This window comes from Mastigoproctus giganteus, chromosome 3 (assembly GCF_048544385.1).
Source record: "Mastigoproctus giganteus isolate SK-2022 chromosome 3, ASM4854438v1, whole genome shotgun sequence".
Classification (NCBI taxonomy): Eukaryota; Metazoa; Arthropoda; class Arachnida; order Uropygi; family Thelyphonidae; genus Mastigoproctus; species Mastigoproctus giganteus.
Genome location: NC_143577.1, coordinates 115,392,871 through 115,405,098, shown reverse-complemented (window position 1 = coordinate 115,405,098; position 12,228 = coordinate 115,392,871). Strand labels below are relative to the sequence as shown.

Here is a 12,228-nt window from a genome sequence, read left to right as displayed (position 1 = left end):
CTAGTGATAGCAGAAGCTAAATTCCTAGGACTTATTTTTGACAAGCTGACTTTTCTACAACATATTTTTCAGCTAAGGACAAGATGTGCCAAAGGCTTAACATTCTTCATGCCCTTTTGTCAACTTTGTGGGGTGTAGATTGGTGTACACTTTTTTTTTTTTTTTTTTTTTTTGTCTTTACCAAGCTCTTGTCTATACCAAACTCAATGATATTTTTCAGGTTTATGTTTCTGCTAGAGATAGTGCACTTCGGTGGTTAGATCCAGTCCACCTGCATTGCCACTGGAGCATTTTGAACATCTCCTGTCCAAAGCCTTGACGTTGAACCATACGAACCATCTCTCTGACATAAGTATTGTTCTTGCAGTACACTTTTAAATTGAAATCCCTGCTTGACAACCCCATGTGTACATCAGTTTTTGAGCTGTGATGGAGAAATCTGTATAACAGCCTTTGGAGTTCTGGCTGATGCTTTGATATTCAGATCCAAGGGCTGTTAAATGAACTAAAAATGATAGTGGATGTTGCCCAGTCACCATTGTAACTTCTTCCACCCTGGTATGTACAATTTCTAACTTGTGATGTCTCTCTCCAACTCTGTGGGAAGGCCATCACATAGCCATCTGTATAGACTGACTTCTGTCAGTCTATACAGATGGCTTGAAGTCAGAATCATGTCAGATCAGCTGCTGTCCTCCCACACAAAATAGTATTCAAGAAGATTCCACAAGAAAAAAACTAGCATATATATATATATATATATATATATATATACACACACACACACACAGCACAGTTGCATGCAATAGAACTAGCCCTTGAACACATCAAAGACAGTGATCACCAAAGGTTTGTGATACACTAATTCATTACAAGCTTTATCAACAGTGAGGTATAATCCTCACTCCATTCTGTGTTGGATTCAAGCAGATCTCTCTTTTATCTGAATTTAACATTCAATTCTGCTCTGACAACCAATCCCAAGCCACGTTAGAATCAGAGGAAACGATATTGCTGAAAAATCAGCAATTCCCTTGAATAATGTTTGCCTATTAGTCCCATATACAGACTACAGGCAAGTAATATGTAAAAAGCCATATTTCTTGTGGCATGGGCAGGCTAGAAATAAACTACACTAAATTAAGCATGATTGAGCAATGGCAGTCCACTCTGTTGCAGGGTCTGAAGAGAGGAAGTTGTTCTTTCTTGGTTCTGCATAAGTCACAGTCATCTAACACACTTCTTTTTATCTGAGGGCAGATGACCCACCCATGTGTGAGAACTGCAAAACTGTTCGTTATGTTTTTATCAAATGTCCATGTTTACACATGCTTGGCTTTTATGTTTTACTGCCAGCCAGATTTTAGATGGCCGAGACAATATGTCTGATGGTTTTAACTTTTTGCAGTCCATTAATTTATACTTGCACATTTAAATTTGTATTGTTATATTTTTGATATTTACGTTTAGTACTTTTTATTTACCTTTTGACATGACATGTTTATAGGTTACCAAACATATTTATTACTTTTTATTTTACTTTGCGTATTACGGCCTAAGCTGCCACTGTGCCAATAAAAATGAAATCAACTAACCAAAATGTTGATTTTCGGACAACAATCATGGATATCCATATTCGTTAGAGAATCTTTATCATGAAATTAAAGTTGTGTTTTTGACTACAACCACTTCTTGCAGTATTCAGCCTATGTATCAAACAATTATAGCTGCCTTCATGTGTTACTACATGAAGCATAAATTGACCAGGTTGTCATGGCAACTGACAAGTGAGGTGGACTTACCATGAAGGAACTGTGTGGAGGTTATAATATCTGAAAAGCAGTTATGCCAAGAGTTAACAACAGATTTTGAAGAGACCCCTGTCTTTCAACAGCTTCAGAAGTCTCAGTGAAAGACACAAATAATAATTTAATAATTTGCCTTTCTCTCTCTCATTAAGGAACTATGTCTAATGTAGACCCGATTGCAATGCTGTAGGCAAATAAGGCATTGCCTGAAGAATAAGATTGACAGTCATTGAAAGTCCTACAAAAACTTTTAATGTGAAGAACCCCACTTTCACTTACTTTGAGGTTTCATATTATTTTAAATTTCAATTTTTCAAATGACAACCAGGGATGACTTCTACTTCCTTGAGCAAAATTTTAACAATTTATTCAAATATTCATTCAATTAACTTATTTCAACTTATTTAATATTCACACTATTAAGTCAATTATACAACGGTACAATAAGAAGCTCTATAAATCATCTAATTTACTTTGAGTTCTTAAACATTGTGGAAGAAATTGACCCTAATACAAAAGAAATGTGTTTAAGCAGTCTGTAGAGGCATTGAGAGAGTTCATCAAAAAAAAGTAAGGTATGTTGAACTTTTTCTTGATAAGAAAGCTAATGAGACACCATCAAAATCAGAAGAGCTTTAACACCATAGTTTGCATCACAATCCTCTGCAAAATCACCATCAGAGAAAGCCCTTCATCCCACCATTTAAATCTATTTTATGCCGTCTAATTTGAAAATTTGAGTTTTCACCACCAGTAAGCTGTGAACACTTGATTTTAAGGTAAGTATTGTTGAAGATTAATTTTATGGATTATGCATGGTCAAATGTGGCTTTTAGGGGATTAAAAATTACTCTGTATATATTGAAATACCCTGTACTATAAAAGCTAAAAATGTATACAATAATTAGAAGAAATCTTGTAATATTTCTCACCTCTCTGGGAATTGAATCCTTGTTATTACATCTGTTGGTTCTATTGGTTGATTTCCTGACACGTTTTTAGGAATGCATCGTGTCTGAAAATCAAAAATTGCCTATAATATAAATTTGAATGTAATTCTATTGTATATTGTGTTAATACAATCTTTTCTTTCCCCCCACCCATAATCTTTTTGGTTTAGTGTTTAGGAATTGACATCTCTAGGTTCTGGTTTGTTCTCTTTTTTGGTTTGCAGATTAAATTATATACATTCTTCTGATCATTTAGAGAGATACTACTCTTCTGATCATTTAGAGAGATACTATTCTTTATGACTCAATATTCTTTGATGCTCGAGAGCTAAATATGTTAATGTTTAACGTTAGAATATCATTGTGGTTTTTAATGTATACAGTAATCCTTTTTGATGATGTGTGTTATATTTTTAATTGGAAAAGGTGTATCCATAAAAAGTCCAAATTAATATAAAAACTGATTTTATTCACCCATGTATATATGATCTTCTCATAGGGGTTTGGTTTCTGCTTCAATTTTGTTTGCTGTGCATTGGAATTTGGGACTTTTATTATTTTTTTTAAATTTTGATTTAAAAAAAAAACAAAACTGCTGTATCTAAAAGATATTTGTTCTTGTTATTGATTAAATTGGTAAAATAAAGAATATAATTTTTCATTACATCACTTTATAAAATAGTTTGTTTTTATTTTCTCCCAAAAATATATGTAGTGAATGATGCGAGACATCCAAATTGAGCCCTACTTAATTAGCTTTGTGCATAGAAGTTTTAATTGTATGCTGGACATCTGCACAGAAGTACCACTTATTAATTCATTGAACTGCAGTTGTTTTAGGCTTGCAGCAGGCCTTCGTGAGTTTGAGTTTTCCATCACTTCTGTATCTTTATAAATAAATGCTTCGTAATATTCCTTGTGCCCTGTAGAAGTTAGTAGTAGTACATTTGTTGGTAGAGGATGATACCATTACAAGCAATGGTATCTACAACAATGATCAATGAAAATGTGGAAGTGGAATAGAAGTGTTACAGAGAACATTAAGTGAGCCTCAGTCATTTCTGCTGGTTCATAAATACAGAGCTTTTATTAAAATTAAAACAGAGCAGTGGTTGCAACTTTTTATGTATGCGCCACACTTTGATGGTCAAATGTATGGTGAGGAACATGTTGAAATGGAAATATGAATATACTAAGTTACTAACCCAATAAATAAGTCAGCATAATGTCCCTTAAATTGAATTAGGAAAATATTCATATGGGGAATATTGCACTTAAAATAAGAATCTAAATCAGTATTCTGATGCATAGCAAGGGATTTGACTGCTTCACAAGCAGATTATATTGAAAAATTGTATGTCAATTTTACAGTTAACAGTTTCTTCTTATGTGAAAACTAGGTTAGTCACCGGTGTGTATAACTGCAAATCAAATTTGTTTATTTTTTCTGAAAGGAACATACCTTTAAACTAGTCTTCCACTAGAGAAAATGTGCAATACGTTAACTGGGAATGCAGTTATGTAAAATGTGAATAACTGCATTCCCAGAATCCAAGGTACCTCTCACTTGCATTGAAGTATCCAAGTCTTGATATTGTTGCATTTGTAAAGGGTGGTTGCCGACTATCCATTAAAAAATAAAAAAATCCCTGTTGATATGAAATGTTGCTATAATAAATATTATAGGTTGGCCAGCTTGTTGCTAGATGCTCCATTTTTTTTTGCAGCAAGGACACATCTGTCAAAAGAATAAGGTTATTGTGTTCACACTTACATTGTAATAATTAGCATTATATGACTAGATTAATGAAGTTATGTTGCACTTACAGATGCGTGGTGAGCTGTGAATATTTTAACAATGGGCTCGCAGTTTTTCTGACTTTCTACCCAGTAAATTTGATCGGTCATCCGTGGATTCCACCAGAGGCGCTTCCCACGCCTGCACTACTAGTAGTGTGATTAGACGCCTTCGTAGCCAGGTAGGCAGAAGCAGCAGTGCATAGCATACGCTTCTTGGTTAGACTGGGGTTCGAGCCTGTGACCACTAAATACGGAGGATACAGAAAGGTCAGGGAATGACCACCGCATATCCCTGGAGCAATATGGCCTTAGTTGCTAATGCTCCTAAAAACCAAATAACAAACAACGGTATTGTGATTAGAGCGCGCGTGAAGCATTTTTCATGACTGCATTTTTCATGATATCAAGTCAGCAGCGGATTCAGGGGGAGGACAGATGAGCCTAATTACCCCCTTAACCATGCTTTTTGTGAATGTGTAAAACCTTCCTAAGTCTATATAAAAAAAAAAAAGCTTAAAAACTTGGTCGTCATGCCTCCCCTTACGATGATAACTGGATACAATAGTTTCTGGAGTTCTAACTTTTTAAAATTCTTGAATAGTATGACATCACAATCATACTTCCTGCAGTTACTACTGCAGTAAGTATGATTGCAACAATACAAGTATTTGTCATATGACTGCGACAATACAAACAATTTATCAACAATTTATTTTTTTCGCCTCACATTTTCATTACATTCTTATCTTCAACAATTTCTCCTCCACTTTACTCTCAGTTATTACAAGATTCTCTAGCTTACTGCTAGAGTTGAATACACCTCTGGCTTTCCCCTCGCTAAATAACTCCTCATGTGTGAATGTCGATGCAAAATATTCATTTAGTTTGTTAGCTACCTGAGCAGGATCATCAACAGTTGACCCATCGATATCAAGTGGACCAATCTGATTCATCCCCTTCCTTCTAGAGTTTACATAAGTAAAGAACTCTTTGCTGTTTTTCTTTGCATCCCTTGCCAAAGATTTCTTGTAATCTGCCTTTGTCTGCCTAACCTCCTTTGTAACTTGGTTACAGATCAACTTGTATCTATCATAGGCTTCTGTGTCATGTGTTAATTTGTATATAAATAAAATAAACTGTATAAATAAATAAATAAATTAATTAATATAAATTATAAATAAAAATTAATAAATTTAAAAAAATAAGATAAACTGTCTTTGACAAACTCTCTAAAATCATTAATTTTTCTTTCATATTTTATCAGAAAACAAATTTCTTATTCGGTTTTCACTGTCTTGCCACTGAGACGAAAGTTATTTCATATTCCACGATTTCCGGTAGCATATGTTTAAAATTTCTTTCAATGGCATCATTATTTTCTTCATTTAATTTAAAATCACTTTCTGTTCATTAATTACTTATCCTTTAAAGATGAAACAATGCATTTAATAACTTGTCACGAGGTAATTTTTTAAATGTGTTCTTACTTTGAATATGAGTTCTTCAAATTGTTTCCAGTTCAACATTCTCTCAATTTTAGCTTCATAATTTTCTTTAGAATTTTTCAAATTAGCAATAGCATTGATAGTTCGAATAATTAATTTATCTGCTTTTACTATAATGAATCTGTTAAGCTTCTGAAAGGTAAGAGACCTCCTGCAGGATGTCAATCATTAGTGCTAAATGGTTACGAAATTCCAGATTAAAAGTCGATTTAATAATCCAGAACATTTAACTTCTGTTTCAAAATGTTTGCACAAAGCGGGATAATTCCTCTAATCCGCAATTGCTGTCCGCAAGCTACATCATGGCCCAAACACACGACCGATCTTTATAGTTTCCCCATCAAGTTCTTTAGCAATCAACTTTAATTCGCACTGGTTTTTTGGAGATTGTTGATATGCATGCTTTTTTTTTTTTTTTTTTTTTTAATTATTGCTGGTATGCCATTAAAGTTTAGAACATTTTCTACACAGTGAAAGCCCCGACAGAAGTTTCAAAATCTGCCAGTAAAGTTTATATAATATCTTAGTTGCTTCAACCCCCCCCCCCCACTTTACTACTTTCACTAGTTCTTTGAATATTATGCAAAATGTCGGAATCACTCGGATGTTCAGCTACTGTGACCATGTAAACATAGATGGAGAAATTTACTGGAAGGTGTGGATCACTCACTTCTCCAAAAAACATATGCCCATTTGTTGGAGTAAAGGGGATTAAGAAGATTCCGACACAGAATCTTCTTAATCCTCTGACTGCTATGGAAGGCATGTTGACTAGTGCGACTTCGCGGTATGTGACTGCAGAGGTTTTACGGACACCACAACATTGTGAAATGGTAATCCCTTTCACCCTTAATTTGCACTTTCTAATTGCCTAAAGGCCAGAGGTGAGAACAATCATACAAAGTTGTCTCTCCTAATCCGTTCGTTATACAGAAATTTTCTTCGTTCAATGGAAACCATTTTAAATGTAATTACCAAGAGGAATTCAAAAAAATTCGCTACCAAGAAGTTGGTTAAACAGAGGTCTGACTGTAAATAAATCAAAAATGAAGCAATTTAAAATATATAACTGATTGATTGCACCATTAAAATGCTGGGGATGGGGCCCTGCTCGCCCCACTGTAGTTTCGGCTCTGGATACTCAATAATTGCATTCAGGATTTCATTTGTAAAATAAATGATTGTTTCAACAATGGGCCTGCAAATTTTCAAAAAAAAAAATTACAATGGGTTCTCGCGAGCCCACTATAGCTCACCACTGTCTGTAAGGGAAAAAAATGTGATGCTCCGGTATTATGCATGCATTTTGGATATGGAAAGCTTCACGCAAAATACTGTTGTCTTTTGTATACTACATTTTTAGTCCTTTCATTAAACCATTTTTTTAAAGAATTTCTGAATTTATTTATGTGCTCCATTGTCTTTGGAGTGTACATTTAAATAGTAAAAGGAAATATATAACTGTTATTTAAATTATTTTTTCAGTTTTTCCAACAATAAACAATATACCACTTCATTCTGCAGAGACAGAACCAACACGTCTGCTTGCACCACCAGTGGCTTTGTCCAGTCCTCTTCGAACTGCTACACCATTAGGAGCACCATTGATTTTATCTCCCAGACTTCCAGTACCAACAACTGCAGCACTTCTTAATGGTGGAGGGCCCCCACCTCTCATCACTCCAACAGAAGCAGGATTACTGTATACCACATATGCAGATTATCATCAGTATGCTGCACTAGCATCTCCTCTACTTGCTGAATATACTGCTGAAGCAGCTGGTGGGTTATTTGGAAGATAATTCTACATTAGCAAGATGTCATTTCTCCCCTTCCCCCCAGGTTGCCCTCAATAATAGGGAATTTAATTAGTCTCTAGTATCACTGGATGAAACCAGTTAGCTGTAAATAGTGAGACTGAATTAGGATATTCTACTTTGTTGGCTTTGTGCATCCAAGTTCTGTGATATATACATATTATATATAATATATTTGTCTTTTCTTGAGATTTGAAATAGTTCAAGGGTTATATATACTTGTGCATTAATAGCACTTTGTTTGCTCAAGTAAGACATTTTGCAATTAAGAAATTTTTATAGTTAAATCTTAAGTTATCAGAGATATTTCAGCTCTTGAAATGCTGCACCTTTGAACTGTCTTGAAGCAGCCAGCTGCAACGTTACATCCAACAGGACAAGGATGCTTTCATTATTTGCTTGCAGCAAGTTTGGCAATCTCAGGGATCTGTAGCTGAATGTTTTACAGTACAAAAGGATCCTCGTGGGTTGAAAATCCATTCACACAAAGTAGCTGTAAGACACCAGATTACCTCAGGTCATACTCGGTAGCCTTAAGAACCGATCACTTTTTACTGTGTAGATTCTTTTTATTCTGATTAGTTATAGAAGCTATTTGGCTACAGAAGGGCATTCATTAACACAAATTTTAGTAGTTGAATTATGGCAGGGATTTCAAGGAAAATTAATTTATATTTTATAGCAGACATCATTTATGAATCCATGTAGTGTTTTCTTTGAGAATGGGTGAGACAAGTGGTTTATTCCTTATGTGAATGTACATATACATGTGTACATCTGTGTGTTTTGAAAAAAAAATGAGCTTTAAAAAATCGTGGATATAAATTGAAATGGGGCCAACATTGTCACAATACACATGTTTATATATGTTTGTATGTATGTATCAATGGCAAAATTACTGTAATCCATGTGGGGACCTTTCAAAAATCTTGAGACGATTTATAAATTTATAGTTTTGCCTCTGACACATGTACATGCAGACATGAATTCACATTTATGTTTGCACACACACACACACCCATCTATATTTATAAAGATGGAAAAATGAGTTTGTTCACAGAATTGTGAATATAAATTGGAATGGGACCAACATTGTCAAGTTGTTAATTGTTGTATATATATATCCTTGCTTCTTTTCATTCTTCATTCATTTGTGTGTATGTGCATACGTGTGTCAGAAGTAACTTTTAGCACACTTTTTTGCTTCTTAGCACCAATCAGTTCTGCTTGGTGGTAAAAAGCAAATTGGATGTACTAAATTAAAAACCCTTTTTTTTGTAAATAGGTTTATTTACATCACATGCATTCCATATTGTGAATTAATGTTAAGTACACACACACACGTTCGCAAAGTTCATTTATTCCAACAAGCGTTTAGTGTTATAGTCATTATTTAACTCATTAAAAGTTTTTCTTTTTTCAGTAACTTAAAATTAGTAATTTCAGATAATTACTTTCTTCATATTCATTACAAGTGACCTTGAATGGTTTTGAGAAAGGGCATATCCAGTGAAATTATAATGACTATTATGAGAAAATTTAAAATACAAAATTTCATGGCAGGTTCCATGTAAATATAGTTATTCATACTTCATGTGTATAAATAACCATTATTTCATCAGATGAATATAGCCGAATATCAATTTAGTGTGAGGTGATATTTTCATTTGCCCTTGATGTTGCATGTGCGTGTTAGAAGATATATAAATTCATTATTTATAACTATAGTACACATATTTTTTTATAAATAAAGTCTTTCCATTTATATTGGGTTTTCTGTAATGGTGACTAATTTTATAAATATAGTTTTAACCCTGTTATTAGCACTGAGTCTATTTGACCCCACACAACTAACAGCAATTTGTGCATCATCTGCTCTGTCCACACAACTGAAACTCCTAATACCTCTTGTTTAAAATTATCTTTGAATTGGTTGCAGAAAATTCTAGAAATGTCTGTTAATAATTGCATAATTAGTAAAAATTCATGATTAAGTTAAACTTAATTATATGCATGTATTGATTGAAAAAAATGTAACAAAGAGATACTGATAGTAATTTCACTTTTCTGGCTTCGTGACATTGATGCATTGTCCGGAATCGAACTGTTTGTGCATACACTTTCCATTTTATGCAGCAAGTGCTCCTGTTACTTATGCACTCTCCAACTGGTCTAAAGTGAGTTTTAATTTTCAAAAAGTAATTAAAAATATTGCTTGTATAGAACATGGATTTTTCAGTTTTGGTCAGAAAAGATTGAAATTATAGGTGGCTAAAAAATATTACTTTTTGCTGATTTCTCAAAGTTTGGCAGGTACAGAGGAATTTTGTGTGGCCACTACAGGGCTAAATGCACATTGCTTTGTTGATCTGACACTTTCCCTCCCCTCAATATTAGTCATCCTATTTAAATGAAAATATTTTGGCATGAAGAATTATATTGCATGTATGTGTATTGCATAATACTAAATTAATTATTGATAAGCTTTGATAGATTTTAATTACATGTTTGGTTGTGTTTGAAAATACTTCACTGTATTTTATTTATATATGAAATTTAATTCCTTTAGCTTTGAATGTAATATGGATTTTTAACTATAAATTAAATTCTCCATGAAAAAGCAGAATTCCTGACAAGAATAAATTTCTGAAGCATTTATTCAGTTTATTATTTTCTCTTTGTGCACGCACCCGCACATATATATATATATATATATATATATATATATATATATATATATATATATATATACACAGGTAGCCCTCGTTTTGTACTGGTCCGATTCGCAATAGCGCCGATCACTAACCACAACACTATTTTTATTTATTTATTTTTGCAAATATTTTATAAATTGAAAGTTTCAAATCGTCAGAGAAGATTTATTGGCATCATACTGTTCTGTGTATTGTGCACTGTTCACGTGATTTGGACAATCTGAGTCAATCAGCAATTAACGCATTTGTATCGGAGACTAGAAAGATCCCCGCCCTCAAAGTAACCACTCCTGGATGCGGGTAGTAAAGGTCCATGCAGTGAACCTTTCAGTTGGTTGTTGTTTATGCTATTTACAGGTTTTGGAACTTTATTACGCTAACATTTTTTATTAATTGTGCTATTAATAAACTAAATAATAGTGATAGCCATGTGCAGTTTTTTCCAATCGTGTTATAAAGTTTTTAATTTAATAGAATAAAGACATGCCATGTCTGGTAAAAGTAGTTAATTGAATTCTAGTGAAATATTTGGAGGATAGAATCTGATGAAAGCTGCCCTAATGTGTGTAGGGCTATGAATATGCCTCCATTAACTATTACTACAACTATGAAGAATGCTAATAAAATAAAACAATCGATGCAAAGTAGTAGGTAAAATTTTTGGTGCTCGGAACCTAATCCTGTGATTTCCGATAGACTCCATTATATAAAGGGTTCCATTTGCACCTGTCCCCCCAGGAACCTAACCTCGACATAAATCGAAGGTTACCTCTCTCTCTCTCTCTCTCTCTCTCTGTGTTATGAAAAATTGTGATTAATGCCATCAATAGTAGATAGAACATTTCATAAGTCTGTTATACTGAAAGTGTATTTAAACATAGGCATAACAGTATACAGCCGGCCGTAAGGCCAAAAGAACTTATAAAGATTAAGATAGCCTGTGTTGGTCTACATTGCCATACCCTAGAAATAAATATATAATTAGCAATAATATAATATATAATTAGAATAATGATTATGTAACTAATTATTGATATACAGATACATTGAATGGAACATTTTTGGCTAACACCATTCAATTTAACACCATTGCAAGGGCTAACACCATTCAATATATCCCACCAATAATTAGCAAGGCTATCTGTTTTTAATTGCTATCTGCCTGTTTAACTAGGTCCAGTTAATAAACATAAAGCGATTTATGCCAAACTTTAAATTTAACAGCACACAGGCGAGATAACTAGCTTTAGAAGGAATATACAGAACATAATACAGAAAATAGAGGGCCAGCCAAAATTTTCATTTCAGTTGTGGTTTGTTTGTTATTTTGTTTGTATTTGTGCAAAGGAAAGCTAGTGCTGACATAAGCAGAAAGGAAGTAAGGATAAGTATAATAATAGTACCTCAATTTCCCTCAAATTGCTCTAATAGATCTTGAGGTATAAACATTTAGGGTTAGAAAGTGAAAAGTAAAGAAAATTGCTTTATATTTTTTTATTTATTATTTATTTTTTTTATGAAAACCCCAAACACGAAAGGTATCAAAACCTATAGTACTTAGTACCGTGCATGGGTCGAAGGAGAATTATGGAGGGAGGGGGTTGCCGGAAACGTTGCTCTAGAGACTAAACATG

The 12,228-nt window shown here is 33.6% G+C and overlaps 1 protein-coding gene across 2 annotated transcripts in view; it reads left to right on the top strand.

The window, feature by feature from the left end:
* The window catches only part of LOC150088239 (protein held out wings-like), a 170,265-nt gene that overhangs the window by 137,093 nt on the left and 20,944 nt on the right, over window positions 1–12,228 (top strand). Inside the window, exon 6 of one of the 2 annotated variants that reach the window (XM_090369401.1) lies at window positions 7,588–7,845. In XM_090369401.1, the coding sequence (XP_090225527.1) occupies window positions 7,588–7,845 (258 nt within the window). Of the gene's footprint in view, window positions 1–7,548; window positions 7,846–12,228 lie in introns of both variants that reach the window. The other variant, XM_090369400.1, reaches the window with a different exon arrangement.